The 24301-nt window shown below is 38.8% G+C and overlaps 1 protein-coding gene across 3 annotated transcripts; it reads right to left on the bottom strand.

Annotated features, from left to right (window-relative positions):
- Positions 1–2493: 2493 nt before the first annotated feature.
- Positions 2494–22380, bottom strand: LOC146469596 (uncharacterized). Of its 3 annotated transcripts, none has more exons than XM_085123249.1 (5): positions 22283–22380; positions 12238–12325; positions 9818–9937; positions 4637–4759; positions 2494–2663 (listed from the first exon to the last, which is right to left on the bottom strand). In XM_085123249.1, exons 2-5 carry the CDS (start codon positions 12281–12283, stop codon positions 2647–2649), a joined length of 306 nt encoding a protein of 101 aa, XP_084979375.1. In that variant the 5' UTR covers positions 12284–12325; positions 22283–22380; the 3' UTR covers positions 2494–2646. The 3 variants fall into 3 exon arrangements, with proteins under 3 accessions (XP_084979375.1, XP_084979376.1, XP_084979374.1); XM_085123250.1 differs by lacking the exon at positions 22283–22380 and adding an exon at positions 16276–16379; XM_085123248.1 differs by lacking the exon at positions 22283–22380 and having other exon boundaries at positions 12238–12364.
- Between the last annotated feature and the right edge of the window lie 1921 nt (positions 22381–24301).

Below are 24301 nucleotides of genomic sequence, written 5' to 3'. Positions count from 1 at the left end.
AGTATTAACTGCGTGTCAACACAGCAAGAAATCAATTTATTGCAAAACAGCCGCAAACGAGCAAAGTTTTGTCTACAAAATCACATGAATATACATGTACTTGCCTCTTCTGAGAATAGCCAGTCCTTTTATTCCATTGCTGATTTTTTCGTTCGTTTTCCAGCGTTAAGTGAGCGAAACTTTTCACTTCAAGAATGAAGAGGAAAAATCCAACTTCTCGTCGCGCCGGATCGGAGTAAAATGATTCACTTCACGATCGCCGACGCTAAAAGCAGGAACGGTGGAACGGCGGAATGGTAGAAAATCACTACAAATCCTAAAGCATGGAACGGCGGAAATCACCCCAAATAAACTGTAACCTTGAACCTAACCCTTACCCGTTGCGTGTTCTTGGATTTGGGGTGATTTTCTGCCTTTCCACCGTTCCAAGTTTTAGGGTTGCCCCTTCAAGACTCACGGCGCCTGCTGTTTATGATCAATGCCCCATTCATGTAAATTCCCGCCGCGCGTAGTCTTATTCTTTCTCCCGCAGTTGAAAGGTAAAATTTGGAGGAGACCGGAGGAGATTAAAAAACAAAACTCCAAGGGAAATTTTGAGCATGGACCGAAAAAAAAATGAGCTCAAAAGACTGCTCTGAAGTTAGCAATATTAAGCTCAAGTTTAAATTACAAGGCGTGTCAACACTGCAAGAAAATAAGATCGTGCACGATAGCAATCCAGCAAAGTTTTGTCAACAAAATCACATGAATATGCTTGCCTCTTCTGAGAATAATCAGTCTTTTTATTCCATTGTTGATTTTTGTCGTTTGTTTTACAACGTCAAGTGGACGAAACGTTTCACTTCTAGAGGAAAAGTCCAACGTTTCGTAGCGCCGGATCGGAGTAAAATGGTTTCACTTCAAGATTCTGATGACGTGCCAGTCAATTTGTTTCCTCCACCGCTAGACGTCTTGCTGTTTCTCCCGCTGTCGGTCACATAAATTGACTTTGTATTTTGTCGTCTTTAAAATTATGTTTTGCTTTTCTTTTTCTAAAACGCAGTTGGCGATGCAACTTCCCGCCGAAAAACAAGAAAAACGCGGGTTGCCACACATGTTGACTGTGGCAGTTCACAATGGCTTACATAGAGGGGCGGAAGGACGTACGGACGTACGCCGGACGGACAGTGTCGTCATAACCAAACCAAAATTTCTCGCGTTCACGGGTTACCAAATTCTCTTAGCTATGGGGCTCCGCTGCGGGCGCCTGCGGCGCGCGCGAGAGCTCCGCTAAAAAGGCGTAAAGAGAGTTTTTGTGAGGGGACGAATAAAACGAGCTGCTCTCAGGAATGTAACGGAATTGCAAGCTTTTAATTTCACTGGTTTACCATCTCAGTGTTTCATAGGTCTTTATACTTAGACCTACAATTTCTATTGTAGAAATAAATAAGAGACCATAGAAGTAAAATTCAAGCATTGTTGAAAGTAAATTATCTAAGGAAATATCTGCTAGACGCATACTTGGCCGACCGGCCCCTACTGGAGAAACAATCAAGGAAACAGCTAACAGAACGTTTTATCGTGCTCAATTGCGTTGCATTTTTTCGGTTTTTACCGCCACCTTCACCACTGGGTAGACATTCCTTGAGATGGAAAAAGTTTGGCCTAAAAGTTAAGGAAAGAGTAAAGTTTTAAGAAGAAGTAGCGGTCCGTCCACATTTTTCGTCCAATTCCTAGTTATTTTTTCATTCGATCGTCTTCACCAAGATTTGCTGGGTCTTGTCACACTGGTCCCGGTTGTTTGAAAGCTGATTTACGCTAATCCCCGATTAAAAGTTAACCGAGGTTTTTACCTCGCTCGTTAAATTTGTTTTTAAAAGCTGATTTTAAGCTAAAGGTAAAAAAAGACGGTCAAAACTGAGGGAGGAAAATCTCTTGGCAGAATCATTATTGATTAGTAATTGAACTCGAATCAAACTTCATGTTAACCCAGGATTAGCTTAATCGGGCTTTGAACAACTAGGCTCTGATTATCCGCTGATTACAAATGGCACAAGAAGCCTTTGGGCCACCTGCACCGTTTGCAATGTCTTACATGGTTGGTTGTTCATCTGCGCGTTCGAACTTCCAAAACCAATGGTTTCCTACATCAAGCATTCAGTGTTGCATAGAAGTCGTATCTTGTTGGACCATGAAAGAATTTGGCAAAAGAAACGTCCTATTGAAAGCGATATTTTCGTAATACTTTTGGTATTAGTAAAAAAAAACCCCGCAGACCAGTGACTCGGTAACATGACTCTGACTCGGATTTGACTCGGACACAGAGTTGACTCGGTCAACCGTTAAACTCCTGCAGGTTATAAGGATAAAGGTGCAAGTCTACTGGAACGCTGGTCTTTCGATCTATTGCCTGGAGGGGTGGCATGGGATTGAGTGGGTTTATTAGAAAATCATGCCCCCTCCCCCCTCCCCCCCAAAAAACTAACAACAACAACAACAACCAAGTGCTTTCAATGATCAGTGGAGATATACCCTTTTTTTATTTCACCATAAGACATCAAATCAGCACTATTTCATAATTCCCAATGCTGCATTTAAAGCACATATATAACGATATTAAATTTAACTGGTGACCAGGGGGTGCTTTACTTCTTTCAGCGTTGGAGGTTAGGGAAACGTGTAACCTGAAAGGCAAAAAGACAGAAATTAAAATGATCAAAGACAAATTACACTATTATAAATTATAAATTACCCTTAGCCTAAAGAGTTACCAGGTAAAGGATGCTTGGCTACTTTGACCAAAATCTTGACGTTTTCAGACTTTGTTCGCTCCTCCTAAGAATATGACACCAGAATTTTTTAAACAACTTTGAGTTCGTTTGTTTAGTTTATAAAACAATTTTAATAAGTGACTTCAGTTGCCCAATTGGGCATAATGTAACTTTGATCATGAGAAATAACACAAACTTATTCTCCCTCTGAGGCAGTTGGCATCATTGCTGTTTAAAAAATTCCAACTGATTAAGATAGTTAACAAGTCAGGGGCACCCAACGGATCGTTTCGGTAAATTATCTGCTCGGAAGGTCCTTCATCCCCTACAATTTTCTGAGGGGAATTTTCACCTCAAACTTTCGTGATATGGAAAATTTAAGGCCTAGTGTTTTCGGATTGATAAAAATGTCGATTCGGGTACCGAAAAAAGGTCAGCTAAGATTTTCCGAAAGAAAATAAGACCTAAGGTTTTCGGGAAATGGACAAAAATGCCCTAGTAATTTCGAAAAGACTGAAGTTCCCCTAGAATGACCAAACAGATAAAAATATTATAGCGCAGCCTAAAATGAACCTACAGAGCTTTAAAGGCACTCCAGATAGCCTAAAATAGCGTTTCAAAGGATCTGAGAGAAAACTGTTGTTGGGTGCCCCTGACAAGTGCAAAGAATGAGGCCTGATTAATAACAATAATAATAATAACAGTTAATAACTTATATTGTGCCTTTAACAAAGAATGATCAAAGGCGCATTACAGCATGACAGTATGACAGATTTTAGTTATATTAATTTAACTAGGCATCAGAAGCGAATTTAAAAAGATAAGTTTTCAATGAGGATTAAAGCTGCTGAAGTGATCTAGATTCCTGTATCGCAAGAGGTAAAGCATTCCACAATGTAGGAGCCGTGGCGGCAAAAGACCTATCACCAAATGATCGCAACATTTTCCCACGATTCAAATTATATAATATTATATAATTATAAATATTAACCAAAGCTCCATAATAAATAATGGATGGTCGGGGGGTTTCTTTGGTTTAGGTAGATGAGTAAGGCAGGGCTGCCCGCTCTCGCTTTACCTATTTTATTTTCTGCGTCGAGGTGTTAGCTATAGCTATTCGTAGACAAGCCAATTCATATGTAATATAAATTGAAGTTAATGTGACAACCATGAAACCATCTGTGACCTTGAAGTGGTGGAGGATTTGAGCTGGAGGTCGGTTTATCTACTACCAAGGTTGTGTACGCTCAGTACTAAGATAAGGAACTTCCAGTTCAAATTTCTCCACAGACGTATAGCAACAAATTCCTTTCTATTTAAAATAGGAATTTCAGAATCTGCTCTTTGCTATTTGTACAAAACAGATAAGGAAACATTAATCCATCTTATCTGGGAATGCTCGGTAACGAAAACCTTTTGGAGAAGGGTCCATTGTTTTCTCGTCTTAATCCATTTGATATCAGCCTCACATGTTTTGGATATCTATCAATGTTTAGGTTTTAGAGGAGAGAAAAATGATATTTTAGTAAGCCACTGTTTGCTCCTCGCAAGGTATTTTATTTATTGCTGCAAATTTAAGAATATCTCCCCATCTATCAGAGAATATGCGCAAAAACTGAAATATAACTTGGAAATTGAAAAAAAATATCCATCGTGACCGATTCCCAGAATAAATTTCAGCAGAAGTGGCACAAAATACTTCATGCACTTTAATTGTTACCCTCCTTAAGCCTCTGAAAATCAAGTTTGCTAAACGCTGTACGTTTGGGTTCCTGGTCAAGCTTTTACTCTTTTTTTAACTTCCCACCCACAATTTTAGCCTTTTATCTTTTGTAATTGCATTTTCCCACGAGGAAATCTAGTAAAATTCTATCATTTATACTTACCCTTGTCCTTGCAAGATTGACAACACTTGTCCATCATGTAAGCAGGGTTTTTACAGCACTCGCCTCTGTTTGCCCAGCCAGAACAGCTACTGTGGCTGTTAGTACAATCTTGGCTTTTTAAATCTATCAAAAGAGGTGTCAAATTTATTTTACAATAAGAGATACGGTAATTTCCACATATTTCTCATCTTTCTAATTGGAGACTTATTAATTTAGGGTGCGTTTCTTTGGGATAATCCCGATCAGGATCAATGATCCAAGATCACTTGGATCATGGTCCATCAAAGGAATTGACGAATCCTTGGCCAGAGTGGATTTCTCGGTTCCTTTGATGCACCATGATCCGAGTGATCTTGGATCATTGATCCTGATCTGGATCATCCCAACGAAACGCATCCGTGTCTGACTGTTGTGGTTTGGCAATGGTGCGTCATTATTTTGTCTTAACTTAAAACTGCTTCTGCGTTAGTCAGCAAGTAATAGTATGGGAAATAAGGAAGATTTTTTCTCCAAAGAGAAAAAAAGGAATTCGATCTCAGTCATTTGCATCCGGGGATTCGGATGACGTACTTGCAGTAGTTGCTATTGTTGCTGTTTATTTGTGTCTCCTCAAAGTGTTAGGTTTTATGGCAGTCTTTTTAATGTTGAAAAATTTGTGAGGATTTGTATGGAGAGAGTTTCTAAAGAGCAGGGTTGGTTAACCAGCATCTTTTTCCAATTAATCTCTCTCTAGTCTGCCTTCACAAGCATTCTAACTGCCACAGAATCTTACACCTAAGTGTTAGTGTATCAGTCCTATATAGTCCAGTCATTTTATGAAGAAAATTCGGTCAACCTGCCACTAATTGCAACAGAAGGTATTCCAACGGTTTTAGACTCAGAAATGTATACTTAATAACATACCAAAAGTCCCAAAAAATCCCATTTGGGGAAGTTACCAAAAAACGGGATTAATTACGAAGCTCTGAGAACCGTTTTACGACGGCATGGGAACGAGGCTGACTTATGCATTTTTTATAACGCGCGTGTAAAGATCTTAAACTTAATAAAATGCAATGAAATTTCGTGTTTAAATGTTCAATTTAATGTGTTCCTAATACTTTAAGTAACAGAAGATATTGTTTTGGTGAAGAAAAGAAAAGCTGTATGAGCGAAACGCTTAATATATTGATGAAACTTTTAATTTTGCTTTTTTGGGTAGAGTATTGTTTTGTTTTGTTTTTGTTTTCAAGTTTACACTTGCCGAATTGATTTCGTTTATGTTAAAAAAATTAATTTAATTTAAATATGTTGAACATTATTGTGGGAAAATAAAACGTTGCGGGTTCACTAGAAGTCGGTCTTCAGGTCTTGCAGGAGCTGGCGCCTTCGCGGTTACACATGTACATTTGTGAGTGTTTGTGCTTGCCTTGCACGTTTGTAATATTTCCGTCGAGAAAAATGGCTAGAAGACGTGATTCTGCAATATTCAGTTCTGGTAAGACACACTCAAGAGTACCTACAATATTCTTTAGTTCTTATGACAGTAAATTGAATTAAGTGCACTTTTCGATCAATCTTTCTTCACACTAAACATGTGTCTTCGGAAAGAGTCGACCTGTATGAATAAATAAAACATGCACAAACACCGAGATCATTACAAAGGATACAGACGCGTAAAGCCGATTAATTGCGATTCTTTAGAAAGAGACATTGTACACTTGCGGAATATTTTCAATCAGATTTCTGGTGTTTATGCGGCGGAAAAACATGCAAGAACACATCACGTGTCCAGTGTACGAGATTCTGATGTCAAATATTCTTACAAAGCATTTTCGTAAAAACAAAGTAATTTGATAAACATTTCTCAATTAAAAACTTTAGATATCAAAGCCATTAGTTAACTACAACAAGTTAGGGGTTGCAGCTGTGCTGAAAAGCGCCCAGCCACCACGTTTTATTTTCCCGTACAATTTGTGGTCAGTAATTATTTTTCCCGCGAAACTCCCAACCGGATTGAATTCCGCGGGAAATTGCATACAGACAAATATAAATAGAAAAATTAGAAAGAAGCAGTACGACTTCTTGCATAATCATGTCGTTAAACCTGTGCTAGCTAAATTGTCTGCCCCAAAAAATAAATTTCTGATTGTTTTTTTTTTTTGGTTTGTTTTTTGTTTTTTTACACAAAAATTTTTCGAAAAACATAATATTTTCTAGCATATTTCATTGAACAAAAATTGCATCGAAAACCGCGACAAGGTCTATTAAGTATGCTTGGTACATTCCAAGTTGCATCCTAATTATTTTTTAGACCATCAAGAATCCTAAAATGGATGACGAAATCACTTGCACAATTTGCCAAAAATCACTTGATAACGTAAAAGACGTCGTAACTCTTCGTGAGAAGGGAAGGGAGGGTATTAACCGGGCAAGCACAGAGCGCTATGACATCATTCAACCTGCTACGGTCAAAAGGTACACCAAACATACCGCCGCACATACTGCCACCCAACTTACATCACCAGAGCTAAGAAACAGGAGAGTACCATTTCACAATTATCAAGTAGCCGCCGCTCTTTTGATCGCAAGACTGAAAAGTCCTTCAACTTTAAAACTGACTGTTTTTTCTGTGAAACGAAAGTTGATTTCGAGGAACCTGAAAAGAGAAGACAAGGGGGTGTGTTCAGGGTGACAACCCTCGAAACTAAAGATACTGTGTAACAATCCTGTTCCGAAAGGAAAAATGAGTGGGCAGAAGTAGTACATGTTCATGATTTGCCAGCGGCCGATGCCATTTATCATCAGGCGTGCAGCGTGAACTTCAGGACCAAAAAGCAAATCCCAATGCTATTTGCCTCAGAACATCCTGGTCTTAAGAAAAGAAAAATTGGACGAATTTTACGAAAACCCGTCAAATCAGGTGCGTACCCATGGGAGGGTTCCAGGGGTTCCGGAACCCCCCTAAACAAAACCAGCTTTTGCACGCAGTTATAGAAAAGGAGGCTGCCGATACAAAGAAAACAACGCTTTTGAGTCTACACGATGGGTCGAAAGGCATGAAGCATACGAGGTATTTTTTGACACGTTACCTTCTATCGTCAAGACACTTGAGGACATCTCCCATGGACGACTGTTCCAAAACCAGTACAGCAACACTCCATGGAACTGGAATGGTGAGAGTCGAAATAAAGCGAGTTCGCTTTTAAATGCCGTATTGAGGTTTTCCTTTCTCATCACTCAAGTTACTGCTATGAAGTACTTATTGTTCATAAAGCCCCTGAGCATTAGGCTACAGAAACACGACATTGATGTGTACGAGGCATACCGCAAAGTTGATGACCTCAAAGGCGACCTCAAGCTATCCTGAGAGCAGATTGGCACCCAGTTTTAACAATGGCTTGAGACAGCTGCTACTCTTGCAAGAAAAGTCGGCATCGAACCCTCTATTCCAAGGCCGACAGGAGCATCGCAGTAACGTGCGTGGGACGTGGAGGCAACGACGCCCGAAGAGTATTTCAAGAGGGCCCTTGCAATTCCCTTGCTAGATCACTTAGCTACCCAGAAGGACTACTGTCTCGATCAGCTCAAAGATGCACTTCAGTTTTATCGCCTCAGGTCACCGACTTTGAACTCCTCCGTTGCGCCGAAAATAGCTGCAATCTTCACTACACAACGCGGTTAAAGCTCTGGCTAAATGCGAACATGATTTCTATCCCAACACTCACAAGTTGTTACGAATCCTCTGCACGCTAGTAACCTCTTCAGAATGCCAATCTTTTAGTACTCTACGCCGATTGTAGGCTTACTCACGGGCAACTATGTATAGTGAAGGAGAGTTTTTCCTTGCTCTCATAAACATTCAGTATGACCAGGATGTTGACGTTGATGTTGTCATTGAAATTTTGCTCAAAAACACCCGCGACGCGTGTTTCTCGCTGACCTTCTGTCTACTGATTGAGAAATAATAACAAAATCCTAAAAAAAAACTGTAAAAGAGCAGAACGTACTAGTTGACATGTCAAGAAATGCTTCTTCTAGTGACACGCGTATGCCTTATGAACGGCTGTATAATTGAACTTCCTTGAGTGACAGATTTCCGACGAGTTAGAAATTGAAACGTGCGTACGTACGTGTGAAATTTTCCTAGATAGTATTGCGAAAGCCTATTTTATTTTTGTCACACATATCTTGTTTATCAGTATCATTGAAAACGAGTTGTACCTAGTAGCTGGGTACTGTTGGACGATAATGAAATGTTATAGGTCGATTTCTTTAGTACAGACCTTTCTGAGTGAAAATTTGAAATACTGTATGGCTTTGAGCTTAATTGAGCTTACACACGTATTGAGTAAAGTTATTTACAAGGTGAAAGTTCACAGAAGTATCTGAAGTAAAATTGATGAAATTTGGATGAATTGAGTGCATATCTGGAGATAAATAAGCAGAATAAAACCAACTTCTGTTTTTTAGCCTCGTTTCCATGTTGCACCAAATCGGGAGTTATTAGTCATTAAAATTTTGACATGTTCCCGTGCTTGGATCCTTTGGGACTTTTAGTATGTTTATCTAGATACCATTCCTTAATGATTGGCGAAGAGAAACCTTCTGTTGCAATTAGTGGCAGGTCCAGCCACAAAATGACTGGACTAATAATTTTAATGTTGATTCCACAATCATGTTAGTGTTCACTAAAAAACTGTTATTGCACTGTTAGTTAAACTCCCCGACATGTCAGCTTTTCTAGGTTCTTACATTTGCATGCAGCGAATTTGGAAAAAAAAGACATTTTAGGTATCTTGGTATAGCTCTCTTAGAACTAAATGCACGTCAGAGAGCTTTTGATTGGCTCCATTGAAGATATATTTCTAGGGAAGCTTTCTAAAATTTGAAGATATTTTTGATATTCATGTTCAAAAAACACTCAATGTAGGAACTTGTTGAGATCGCTTTGTTTACATTCTTCGCGACGGCCCTCTGGCGAGGGGCAGACGCTCGAAACGTCATTTTTGGAAGAATGAAAAACTACAATTCTTAAGTAAATTTCATGACTGGGTATGTTATCAACATGTTCTTAAAATTGTGACCCATGCCAGGCTCGACTTTCTTATAAAAGAAAGTGATTTATGAAAGACTGCGTTTTCATTTCTCGCGTAACGCAAATCAAACATACTCTAAATTTGACAATGGTGGTGTACTTACCGTTAAGATGGTCGCACCATAAACAGCAGTTGACATTCATGTACCCGGGATTCTTGGTGCATTCGCCTATGAGTGCCCAATATTGACAGGAAGGCGACTTGTCAACACACGACATCGAGACTGAAACAAAAAACAACAAAAAAAAAAAAAAAACTCCACGTTCACTCTTTCATGAGGTAGCCAAATTAAACTATAACGTCTGAATTTCACCCGAATCCCGGAATCTAAGAATATGTGTCAACTTGTGAGCTTGTTTCTTACTGGAACTTACTGTGTATGCAACACTCTCCTACATGTACGAAGCCATGATCAGTTGCATCTTCATAACCTCTAAGACACCTTCAACACTTATGTGTTTTCAAAACCTTTTGTTTTTAGCGGATATACAAACGGAAAAAACCATCTGCTTCCACACTTGCTTCCCGAGCTTTTTTTGTTGTTTTGTGTGCAAGATTTAATCTCGTACCCAGAGTCCTGAGACTGTTTGGCCAGCGGTTAGTCGCCAGGAGAAACTCTGGGGAACTGGAATTTTGTTAAAAGGTTTTGATTGGCTACTCCGCAATGGCTTGGATTGTTTTACCGCAGAAATCCTGCGGTAATAAAATTCCAGTTCCCCACAGTCTCTCCTGGGGACCAACCGCTGGCCAAAGAGCCTGATGTACGAAATTGCGCAAGATTAAGATACCCGCGATACTATCGGCAACTGCAGTGCGACGTCAGCGTTACGGAAGGCTCCATTTCTTCCTTCCACTCTTAACCCGATTCTCCACTTTGGAAAGCGTTTTCAAAAGGCCTCGTACGTTTTCGTCGTTTTAGTGTTGACCGCGGTCAAACATCAATTAAATTAGAAATGTCCGTCAGAGATAAGCTGTTTACTTTGAGAGCTCAAAGCTCATAAGTTCTTTTTGTGAGTTTACTGAAATCGTTTAATCATTTACTAAAACAGATTAAGATTTTTAAACTGAAATCACTCGATTGCAAAAACGTAGACACCTGAAAAACATCAACCGTGAATGATGAGACCCAACGGATTTGTGGGTAGTGTCGAGACAGCATATTTCCAATCGTGCAATCTTCCATATTATCTCTGATTACAATTTATTTAGCAGCATTTCAGCTGAGCTTAAACTCTTGAATATGTGAATGATTTTTCTCAAACTCATTAATAATTCATCAAGAGAAAACAAAGAAAATCACTACTGTGACCGTGGTTTGGATATGTGTTCCTAATTACCATAAAATTTTGCCAACTTTAGCCTTGAATTTCTCCAAGAATTATTAATCATTTGAGAAGCCATATCAAACACTCGAAAGTGTGATGAAAACGCCTTCTCGTGTTTGATATATTACTTCAAATGTTGCACTGGATATTTTTTTTAAATGGCAAGCTTGACGCGTTTCATTTCTCAGTTCTTATTACGTGACGTTAAACATGCCATTAAATACACACTTTGAGCTGTTATTCATGTTATTTGCCCTTTCTGAGTTATTTTGCTTCACGCTTCACAAAGGCACAATGCGCCGCTCACTTTCAATTCTTTCAACCTTCCCTTCCTATTCTCAACATAACAGTTCTTAACTCGTCTCCTTCCCCACGAGAGCATACCATAGTTAATAAAAGGCAATGGTTATGAAGCTTGACAAACTCATTTGTTATATGTTTTTGTTAGCGTTTTTGGCCTTGACCGTGCACAAACTACAATAGATTTTGAAATGTGTTGGAGCAACTGACCAATAGAAACGTTCCTGCTAAGATATTCAACTGTGGTGTGAACAGTTAAAACAAAGGAAAGTGCACGGTCGCGGCCCTTCCAACTTAAACTGCAGCACCATTGTTTTCATGGCAAGGTTTCATAACCAGTCCCTCAATTAACTATGGGTATACCAGTTATAATAATACCCTAGTACATTTTGCTGCACGTGCACGTGCTGTATTATAGTCCAGGTAGAATTATCTGTCAAAATGCCGTTTTTGAAACAAAAAGCTCTCAAATGTAAATTTTATGAGTTTTAAAATGTGGAAGTAGTTCGTACTTCAAACGTCGAATATGTTCTTTAGTCCCATCCGACCCAACGTATTTGGTCTTTTGTCAAGTTTACAAATCACATTAACCTGGCTTTACAGGTCAATACCTTCACCGAGTCAACGTGTTCGTGTTCGGGCAAGAATAATTCTTGCCAATTACAATTAACTATCAGTTAAAATTTGCAGTCCCCCTTTTGTATGGCGTTATTTCACTTGTAGATCACTACACTCAACTCGCGAACTGCCCAAGTAAGGATCTTGCAACTAAAATATGTAGATGCAAATGTAGACATAGCGAAAAGGCGAATTATTCAGGGAAAGTGATGCATTGGACTTCTACCTCGGTATGAGAAAAATGTTTCTCCAATAAGAATATCTGGTAAATTGAACTTACCCGCTGGAAGAAGAACGACAAGACAGAGCAACACGAGGGTCTTCATGTTTGCGGTTATGTCAATAATCTTGCTGTAAAGCTTAGTTCACTGGAAAATAATTGAAATAATACTTCCTATTTATTGCTCATAACATGAAAATATATTATAAAATTAACATTATTTCTTCCGTTATTGTCTTGAAAAAATAGGTAGTTATACCAACAACTCACTTTCCCAAAGTTACATAAAAAAATGTGTAGGAGGTATAGAATGCATCAACTGGCTTTTCTTAGCCACAAAGGAGACCACACACACAGCTATAACAACTTACAGTTAAAAAAAAATATACAAATCAATTTGCGGTTGAGATTAATTGATATATATATATAAACCAGCCTAATGTGGTTCCAATTACTTGACCTTAAAAAAACGTGTTCACCTGTTCACCTGAGTTGATCCATCTCTAGTATTACCTGTAATATTTAACGCAATCTGTGTTTATCCTATTCCATGGATGAGAGAACTTATGTAAATTATTTTGTCGCTGCATCTATATGCCTAGCTATCTGCACTTCTTGCCGAAAGAACAAAATCCCTCGTCAAAATGCTCCTAATAAATCCCGGCAAAAACTCGGGCAGATAGGGAAGCTCGCAAACTGGGTCGCTGACGAGCCACGAATGCCCGCTCTTTTCGCAAGATCAGCCCTGCTTCGCCAATATCGCCGCATTTTGATAAGTGACACCTCGCCAAATAAGTTGCTTTCAGAAAGCAAAACAAAGATCTCCTTGTCTCTGCTGGATCCACAATGAATCTCTAATTTTTCATGCAGGGAACAACTGGATGGAATAGCAGAAATTTTTAAGTAATGCCAACCTTTGGGAATGTGCTAGAAGTGTTTTGACAAAATATTCAAATTGAAACACCTCTGTGTTTTAATTGAATAAGACTGAAATGAACAACGAAGTCTTGAACGTTGATAACTGAACACTGCGTCACAAAACGTAAAGAAACCAGTTCACATATACTATAAGAGGGAGAAAGAAACTTTTTCCCCTACTAATTCTTTGTTTTGGAGAGAATTTTTAATTACTGATCTTACTCATACAAACAAGAAAGGTAACGCTTTAAAGTGAACGTAGAATAAATGTTGAATATTTACCTTGAAATGAACAACTGTCAGTCACGCAAGACAAACACTGCTATAGCACATCGTGGAAAAGAAAAATAGCTCGAGGTTTCATTTAAAATACCAATAACAAGATAGATCTTCTCTAAAATATGGCTAAATGGCCAGAAATATTTACCTAGTGATTATTATGGTATTTCTAAAACAGTTCGGTTCAGAAATGTGTCTCACGCTATCGGTCTGACGGCTTTATGTTTAGTGTCGATTGAAATCCGTGAATATTGGGAAAATCGCGGAGCTCTGTACGGCAAGCAGCGTAAAGTGCCCACAAATCTTATTCCATACATTAGTAGATTGGTGTTAGTGCTTTTGAGTTAAAGTAGACTTGACCCTAAGTCAGGTCCCACTTTTGTGAAAATAGGCTTTAACTATATGTATGTCACGTTTAATGCATTGTAAAGTTTACGAGGAGGTATTTTGAAAACATTGTAACTCAGTCAAAATTTCACAGAAAACAAAAGTTAACCATTTAAGATGTTACTGAGAAATAGAACTTTTATGTGTAAAATATTTTAGCTGTTTGAGCAAGGAATGACGTTTTGGCAGCACCGGCAATGTATAGATAAATTGTAGAGTCCCCAAAGGTAAATTGGGTAGTTTTGAGGTCACCTTGCAAACCGTCTCGTCAACAACGAAAAAAATCGCATTGAGCTCAGTAAATTTGATATTTGTTTATGGAATATAATGATTGATGTTCATAGAAAAAATCAGCGAAATCGGTGAAAAGCCGAAATTTGCCTTATCCGTTCTAACGCGGACAGCCTCTTAAACACGTTTAAAAGCTGATTAGTTAAAAAACAGTTTAAAATTGTTTCCTTCATAAAAGCTGCTTTCGGATATTTGTCGACCACAGATTTAGTACAAGTGAAAGCATAAGTTAAAGTTTACTTGAATCCTATGTCGAAGCCAATGGTTCAGCTTTCTTTTACCTATTTTCATTTTGTTAAACCTGGTTTAATTAAACGTGTTCTGTTGGCCTAAATACGGCTTTCGTCAGAGCCATGCATCTAATGCGCAACACCATTTGGACTTTGCAGGAACACCGTCTGTTTACATTGAATCGTTTCATGAAAGAGCTGATGTAAAAATATATTGGCTACAACGGTATTGAAAGGCCACTGTGCTGTCGTGCAACATACCACAGAGATCGAAGCTATATATGTAAACGCGTATGGGTTGTGAATTCTTAAGTTTAAGAAAAATTATCAATACAATGTCTGGACAAGTTAACTTTATATATCATCAAAGCTCTCTTCCTTTTATTATTTTCTTCTTTCAAAAAATAATAGTAATACAAAAACATCGAGCATGCGGCACTCGCGCTATTTCATGCTTTCTCCTTAAGCATCAAATAACCCCCGCCTAGTTTGAATAGAGCTTGAGTCAGTCTTCCGCTCGTTTAGAAGAAGAAGGGTATATGCTTTTAAATTTAAAGTATTAACGTGTAGTACAGACAGTACTGGCGAGATCGTAAAACAGGTCAATGGTTACGTGAAAAAACCAAAGTACGAGATATCAAATGGAATTGGGTTGGTCATGTAGCGAGAAGAACAGATATAAACCGTTGAACAAGCCTCATTACGTTCTGGACGCCCCGGGGACACACAAGGAACCGAGGAAGACCAAGGACGAGATGGAGGGACGATTTAGATAGTTTCTTAAAGCACTGGCACCGTGTCGCTCAAAACGTGGTCCAGTGGAGGTCAATGGGGAAGGCATACGTCTAACGACGGACATTAAGCGGCTTAAACTGACTGACCGACAGACTACAGGATGCGGAAGATAACGCGTCCTAATACATTTCATTGCAATTAAAGCGATAAGAAACAAAGAAAGCAATTTTAAAAAATACAACGCGTACCTTCCTTTAAAGTACGCTGCTATAAAACAGTAACGGGGAAGGCGAAGAGGAGCAAAAAAATAGCAAAGAGTGTCTCATTCGCAATGGAACTTTTGTACACGCCTTCAAACTCCCGATAATAAAAAACTCATCTTCGCCAAGTCTCGGCTCAACTCCCTCAGCGCAAAACACAACAATGCGCTTTTGTGTAGGGGTGTGATGGACCGTTTCTTGATACGCGACAACACAGACTAGTCGGCTTGAATGCTTCCATCCCTCCAGTAACGTCCGTATTCAACAACGAAACCTTTTGAAAACGTATATTAATCTAATAGCCCCATAAAATTTACTCAATACACTAGTTTTCCTTTGTTGTATTGTAAACCATTAAACTTAGTTATGTGTGTGAACGCACGCGATACTGGCTTTAGCGAATGCCCAGCCGTGGCTTACTGGGGCATGTTCAGTGTCCTATGCTGTTGATGCAACTAATTTAACCAGGCGATTGAGAATTGGGCAGGTGGATGGCAAAAAATAATTGCTGCGTTCAAATCCTGGTGTTTAAAATCAAGAACTAACTTATTTATCGATTGTAGTATGTCGGGAGATTAGAATATCGTTTTTTCTTTGAAAAGACTTACGAACTTAAAACAGAATTAAAGAAATGGTTTTGCTTCCCAATAGCGAGATTAAGCTTGGTGGAGCGATTGGCAAATTTCAACTGATTTTGCGAGACAGTAGTACTACATGAGACCTCAAACTTTTTCTTTCAGTGGGCACTACTTTAAGGAATTTGAGTTGGAATTCCTCATATGGGGGTCAAGTCTCCGAGATGACTTTGTGATAGGCTCGACCCGCCAAGATGTGAAAAAAACAAAAACAAAAAAAAAACAACAAAAAAAAAAAAACAGTTCGAATCAAAAAGCGAATCTCAGCGAGACTCCTGTTATCAAACAGACTGTTCAATCGCTAGTGCTCTCATTGTTTCTGAGAATATATGGAGAGAACTATCATTCCTATTCTCCACTCACCTTCGCTCAGCAAAGTCAGCTGTTAGGAACCAACCTAAAGATCCGCAAGCCCGAAGTGATAACTTTGCTTCTGACCAACTGAGTAAAATCACGGTGAAATTTATAGTATAGTAATGGACAGATGTCAAGTATATTCACGTTTTGCAAATAATTGGTTACGTTGTGGTTGCTACTAGCGAATCATCCTTACTCCAATTATCCTCACACTTTTAAAATAAACATTGAAATGAAAGACGGGGTTGAATTCAGCAAAAGCTGTCATCACAGAGCGGGGTGAACTTTGACATGTTAGGGAAACTTTGGTCGATATTTATTGTACTCATATTCGAATTTATAGGGAATATTTCATATTTGTCCAAGTATATTTTGTGGCTTAAGAATTTGTTATTGTATTTTCTATATTGTATATCGTTCAATTTGTAAAGGGAAATGGTAACCTTAGTTTCCGTTTTAGCTTTTCAATAATTTGCCGAGCTGTGCAAATGTTTAGGAAACCGTATAATGCTTGTTACTAAAGGGAAAATAATTAGAAAACCAACAGTAGCTATGCAAGGAAGTATTTTCAAATTATCTTTGTTGACCTGAATAAGGTTAATCAACTTGGAAGTTCTAGAAGTGTTACTTGAAGTAAATTGGTTTCGGTTGGAATGAATACTCTTGAAATGAGTTCCGTTCTGTAATTGCGTTTTCAGGAGTATTCAATAGGATAACCTTTTAGTTATGAATACTAAGTGAGTTTCTTTGTGAACTGTAATGACGGTAATTACACGGCACGAGCCGTTCACTGACACTTCGGAAAACTCATTAACTACGTTTACACGCCTCAAGAACTTTTAACTTATTAACAAGTGTAGTCGTTAGCTAGTCGTTAGTAAGGTTTTGGTGCTAAAACTTGGCTTTTTAATCTTCCAGGCGTTATCGGCAAAGTACTGCCGCGTCCTCTGTAATTACTTTTCACATTCACACGTATTGTATTCTGTTAACAATGGATACTTGTCATATCATATATATACAACTCTGTATGTAGCGCTAAGTGATTACATCGCTGATTACATCGCTGATTACATCGGTGAACATCAGTGATTATGTTACAACCTTGCTGCTGGACGAACTTATGTCAGTTCGTCCTTCGAGAATAAACTACTGTTGGAACCAAAAGTGAAGTTGTCGCTGTTAATTCTACATCCAGTTGCGGCTAGATCTTGGTACCTCAAGGGAGTGACGGCCCTTTCTCGCAAGCGATCTCTCCTTGAGTTAATCTTCCCCCAAGAATTGTCACAGAAGTTCTCCCGTTGAAGTCAGAATATCCCGAAACGTTCCCGTTCGCTTAGAGTGGAAAAACCTCCCGTCACAGACAAATAGAACACGTATATGGCTTACAAGAATAGAAAAATTAAAAGTGGACACAAACAAAATTCTTTGATACCTGTACCGTCTCTCACAGATACCCGTATTTTCTAGAAAACAACACTACACTTATCTGTTTTTCCAGCAATATCGTTTTGAAGCGGACAACATTCATTTTTTTTAAAATAGTGGAGAACATAAAAAGAGGCTGGAAGGCATTCTCGGCCTTGTTTGATAAAATTGTTGATAGTGTCCGTATATCTTTTTATGGCTGCACGCAGAGCACAAGCGTAGGAGTTTCTGAGCAACTCTACCTTCTTGAATGTTCTCCAAACTTCCCGCGTACAACCTTAACCCAATATATACACAGCTTAAAGCATGCATGAACCTTTTTTTTATAACTTAGTAATATCAAAAGTAGTGCGCCGAGAAGGTTTTATTTGTGATCGATTGCAAAATTATGTCAATGCGATGAATTGCTGCTACACAAATGTCTGCTTGGCAAACCGTCTTAAAAACTAGGCGATGGAAACCCGAGTTTTCCTGATTTGTACACTTCATCTTATGGACGCAAGGCCGTACGTATGCTGAGAAATATACCATGATGACGCCAGTAGGAATTACGGAATAACGGACGCTATATTTTAAAGGTATCTAAGAGACACAGTACAGCTATGAAAACATTTTAATCGTTTGTAAACTTGACTGATTCAAAGTAATTCCGCTCTAATGGGAAATTTCTGAGTCCTCCCCCGCTTGTCTTTCATTTTATTGCATATTTTCAAAGCGTGAAAATAATTGGACAAAGGGCGATTGCAGCAACCACATTGAAACCGTGTTATTTGCAAAACTTGAGTATACGAGAATTTTGTCTCCTGCTCGTGATCAGTAGCAAAGTTATCACTTCGGACTTTCGGTTATTTGGTTATTATTATTCTTATTATTGTGTGCGTAAGTTTGAATCCAAACTTGAGGAAACTTTGGCCAGGGTATTAAGTCAATTTAGTTTCTCGTGGTACGAGTGGGCACTGATTCTTGTTGATTTTAAACACCTTGTAGGCTTTAAACAAAACAACTATTTCATGCTGTTACTTTTACCTGGTAAAATCAGTTTATTCAAAAGTTTAAATCACTAATTAGGCATCGTCAGCAAAGGACATTTGATAAATTTATCGCATGCGTTCACACGTATGCCTTTCAAAAGTTTGCGTTGATAAATACCAGCGACAAAGACAGCAATAGAAGATTAAGCAGACTGGTCTGGCCATGGCACAGCACACACTGTTTTCTAATTAGGCCGAGATTTTTTCATACTCAAGAAGAGGCTAGGGATGAAAGGTGGAAGAAATGTGGCCGCGTGCTGAATTTTTTTTTAGGACGAAGGACGATATTGAAGTTTAGATCCGTCATCATCATCTATACGAGTTTATTGATAAACTACCCGTCCCCTGATTGTAATTCTCTAAGACTAGGAATTAAAGCGTTTCCCTTTATAACTAACTCATAAAAGGACTGAGTCTGTTAAGTTACAATATAACTTGGGATGTGCGTTCAGCGCGTTCTTCAGTTGACATACAGTATATTATTAAGAGGCTGTCCGCGTTAAAACGGATGAGGCAAATTTCGACTTTTTACCGATTTCGCTGATTTTTTTCTATGAACATCAATTATTATATCCCATAAAGAAATATCACATTTACTGACTCAATGCGATTTTTTTCGTTGTTGGCGAGACGGTTTACAAGGTGACCTCAAAACTACCCAATTTTACCTTCGGGGACTCTACAATTTATCTGTATATCGCCGGTGCTGTCAAAACGTCATTCCTCGGCTTGCTCAAACAGCTTGAGTATTTTACATACTGAAGTTCCATTTGTCAATAATAATTTAAATGTTTAACTTTTGTTTTCTGTGAAATTTTGACTGAGTTACAATGTTTTCAAAATACCTCCTCCTAAACTCCAGAATTCATTAAACGTGACATACAAGTAGTTTTAAAAAGCCTATTTCCACAAAAGTGGGACCTGACTTATAGTCCGATAGACACATTTCTGATCCGCACTAACGCCAATCCACTTATGTATGGAATAAAATTCGAGGGCACTTTACGCTGCGTGCCGTATTAAAAGAGCTCCGCGATGTCCCTAACATTCATGGATTTCAATCGAAACTTAACATAAAGCCGTCAGACCGATAGACACATTTCTGATCCGGACTCTTTTAGAAATACAATAATAATTACTAGGTAAATATTTCTGGCCATTCAGCCATATTTTAGAGAAGATCTATCTTGTTATTGGTATTTTAAATGAAACCTCGAGCTATTTTTCTTTCCCAGGATGTGCTATAGCAGTGTTTGTTTTGCGTGCTGACAGTTGATCATTTTAAGGTTAATATTCAACACTCACTTTAAAGCGTTACCTTTCTTGTTTGTATGATTAAGATCAGCAGCAGTGACGCAGTGTTTAGTTATCAACGTGTCAAGGCTCACGGTGAAATTTATAGTATAGTAATGGACAGATGTCAAGTGTACTCAAGTTTTGCAAATAACCGGTTACGTTGTGGTTGCTACTAGCGAATCGTCATTTTGCCAATTATCCTCACACTTTTAAAGTGAACATTGAAATGAAAGTCAGCAAAAGCTGTCATCACAGAGGGGGAACTTTGACAAATAACAGACGTACATGGCTCACAACAATAGAAAAATTAAAAGTGGACACAAACAAAATTCTTTGATACCTGTACCATCTCTCGCAGATACCTGTATTTTCTAGAAAACAACACTACACTTATCTGTTTTTCCAGCAATATCGTTTTGAAGAGGACAACATTCATTTTTTTTTTAAATAGTGGAGAACATGAAATGAGGCTGGAAGGCGTTCTCGGCCTTGTTTGATAAAATTGTTGATAGTGTCCGTATATCTATTTATGGCTGCACGCAGAGCACAAGCGTAGGAGTTTCTGAGCAACTCTAGCTTCTTGAATGTTCTCCAAGCTTCCCGCGTACAACCTAAACCCAATATATACTCAGCTTAAAGCATGAACCCCCTTTTTTATAACTTAGTAATATCAAAAGTAGTGCGCGGAGAGCAGGTTTTATTTTTTAATCGATTGCAAAATTATGTCAATGCGATGAATTGCCGCTACACAAATGTCTGCTTGGCAAACGTTTTTAAAAACTAAGCGATGGAAACCCGAGTTTGTCTGATTTGTACACTTCATCTTATGGACGAACGGCCGTACGTATGCTGAGAAATCAGAGAAATATACCATGATGACGCCAGTAGGAATTACGGAATAACGGACGCTATATTGTAGAGGTATCTAAGAGACACAGTACAGCTATGAAAACCTTTTAATCGTTTGTAAACTTGACTGGTTCAAAGTAATTCCGCTCTAATGGGAAATTTCTGAATCCTCCCCCGCTTGCCTTGCATTTTATTGGATCCAAACTTGAATCCAAACTTGAGGAAACTTTGGCCAGGGTATTTACAGGGGCACCCAACCACAGTTTTCTCTCAGATGCTTTGAAACGCTATTTGAGGCTATCTGGAGTGCCTATAAAGCTCTGTAGGTTCATTTTGGGCAGCGCTATAACATTTTTATCTGTTCGGTCATTCTAGGGCAACCTGAGTTTTTTCGAAATTACTAGGGCATCAGTTTGTCCATTTCCCGAAAACCTTAGGTTTTATTTCCTTCCCGAAAATCTTAGCTGACCTTTCTTCGGTACCCGAAACTACGTTTTTATCAATCCGAAAACACTAGCCCTTAAATTTCCCTTATCACGAAAGTTCGAGGTGAAAATTTCCTTCAGAAAATTGTAGGGGATGAAGGGCCTTCCGAACAGATAATTTACCGAAACGATCTGTTGGGTGCCCCTGTATTTAGTCATTTTAGTTTCTTTTGGTACGAGCGGCCACTGACGTCGACTCTTGTTGATTTTAAACACCTTGTAGGCTTTAAACAAAACAACTATTTCATGCCGTTACTTTTACCTGGTAAAATCAGTTTATTCAAAAGTTTAAATCACTAATTAGGCATCGTCAGCAAAGGACATTTGATAAATTTATCGCATGCGTTCACACGTATGCGTTTTCAAAAGTTTGCGTTGATAAATACCAGCGACAAAGAGAGCAATAGAAGATTAGGCAGACTGGTCTGGCCATGGCACAGCACACACTGTGCTGCTTTACGTTGAACCCTTTCCAGAGCACTGATATCTTTCTTTAAAAACGGGTCCCAAGCTGCACTTGCATATTCCAGCTTCGGTCGAACTAGGGATGTTAATGAACTTAATTATAATGCAAAACTTAATGCGAAACTTTATGGGAATGTCAGTGTAAAAACACAGCCGCAAATAGGAAGCCGGCGGCTCGTTTCCGAACGAAAGTATTCTTGGATATTCGTAATAAAAATCTTCACAACTGCAGATAGCTAGCCGTTCAACGATTGTGTTTCAACTAAGTGATATTTCTTGACCCGTGTAAGGTGACCTACAATAGCCAACGCACAATAATGAAGACTTCAAAGTGATAACGTCCGCCAAGGCTCAATGCAAAATTAAAAAACACCACAGATTTTTCTTGACTGGAATAAAAGAGGTTAGAATGAGAATAAGGAAATAACAAGCCGCTCATTATGCCTAAATATTCCGACTTACCTTCCGAAAGCTACGGAGTACAAATGTTAGTAGACCTTTTCAGAAAGCAAACGCTTGATCGTTGGTTAGATGCCGTCTTTTCGGCTCGTTTCTTCTTCGTTCCAGACAAGAATATCCCAGTAGGGGTGTGCCCTCCGGTTCTCCAAATCCTAACCCTATTTCAGACCAAAACATGCCATTTCATTGTCCACACCCGTTTTCAGACCTGCATGGGTCCGGTTGTTCGAAAGCCGATTAACGCTAATCCACGATTAAGAGTTAACCGAGTTTTTTATTATCTCGCTCGATTAAAAAGGTTTAAAAGGCTAACTTTAACCTAAAGGTTAAGAAAAGTCTACGGCAAAACCGAGGGACAAAAATCTTTTGGGAGAATCTTTATTGATTTTAATTAAACTTACATCAAAATTCGCGTTAATCCGGGATTAGCTTAATCGGGCTTTGACTCATGAACTGGGCCATGGCGGCCGTTTCTCCTAAGCAGGTAAGTCTCGGTAACTTACAGGGCCCGATAAGTGTATTTTTAAATGTTTTTTTTCGTCGATTATACAGTGATAACAGACGTGGTACCTGGCCAATGTCTTCATAGAATTTTAAGATTTTAAAATTTAGTATTTAAGGTGGCCGAATACAGTTTTTTAGTGTACAGATGTTAGAAGACGTTATTTGGAAACTATGTATTTCTGGACGCCCAAAATTGGTATGGTGTAAGACCAACTAAGAAAGAACGTATTTTCGTCCGTCTTGTTGAGCTAAGTACCGTTTCCATGGCAACGCAGCCAACTATTAAACGTCCATAAATAGTAGGTTTCCTTTATTTTTAGAAAATGTACTCATTAGATTTTTTCCATTTTTTGTATCCAGAACAACTCACAAAACCCTGACACAGTTGCACTATTTTCATGTAATTTTGACAGAGAGATCTCCTGCAAATATTGATTTTGTATTTTAATGTTTTGTGAAGATACCCTCTGTTAGATTTAGGTTTATCTTTGTAGGCGAGTTACGCTTTTAGGGAACTTTTTTCATGCCAAATTTCAGGGAATTCTAATGAGCGGTTCCTTAGAAAACAGTTCATTTCTACGAAAACAACCAGTCGCAATTTTTTGGTCAAATGCGCATGCGTGGTTTTATTTGGGTTTCATGGCAAAGATGAAAAGCATGCGAAAGGTCTTGGTGAATGTTTTTTTTGCTCGGAATGACAAGAAAAAGAGTCCAGAAACAAGAAACTTAGTTATTTAGGATCAAAACTTAACTTTATTATCCATTTCATGTGAAATTGAGGGATCACTTTATCGACCGTCGTATTTGCGTACCACAACCCTAGCGCACGCTTAATAGCATCACTTACAGAATCTGTAAAGCGCGCGCAACTGTGTTCAGCCACCTTAAAGCTAACAAAAGTTGACTTCTGTTAAGAAACATTTATCACCAAGGGTACTTATCGAGCGCTGTAAGTTACCGCGGGACTTTCGAGAAACGGGCCCCTGGCCTCTAGGATCCATACCCGTTTAAGATCAGGCCCCAGATGTTCAAAGAGTGGATAGCTTTATCCAGTGGATAAGTTGCTATCCAGCGGATAAAATGTACTCCAACAATAGCTTTGGCAAGTTTTTCACACAATCTCATGCTTAAATTAGACAAACGCTTCTGTTCAGTATGCACAAATTATAAGGTAAGTATAGGGAAATTCTTGCACACATTTTATCTGCCGCATAACGACCTATCCCGGCCGTAGATAAAATTATTCGCTCAACAACCGGGGCCAGGCTTGTAGCGTAATTAAGCTTCGCATCAGTGCCGAAGTCAAGAATTGGTAAAATTCACCCAAAAGTACGGAAGAGACAGACAAACGGAAAGAAGAATGAACACAATGCCGGAACCACATAGGACGCTGAATGACTAACTTAATGACCAGACAAGATGCCCCAAGGGCACAAGGCAAAGTGAACAGACACAACCGAATATCCGCACGACCGCACGACCGAAGGAACATCGCCAATTGCCAATTTCACGCCGGTT

The sequence above is a fragment of the Pavona decussata genome, unplaced genomic scaffold (genome assembly GCF_977016875.1).
Source record: "Pavona decussata unplaced genomic scaffold, jaPavDecu1.1 SCAFFOLD_122, whole genome shotgun sequence".
Lineage (NCBI taxonomy): Eukaryota > Metazoa > Cnidaria > Anthozoa > Scleractinia > Agariciidae > Pavona > Pavona decussata.
The sequence above is the reverse complement of the archived record's forward strand: the minus strand, read 5'-3'. Positions and strand labels throughout refer to the sequence as shown.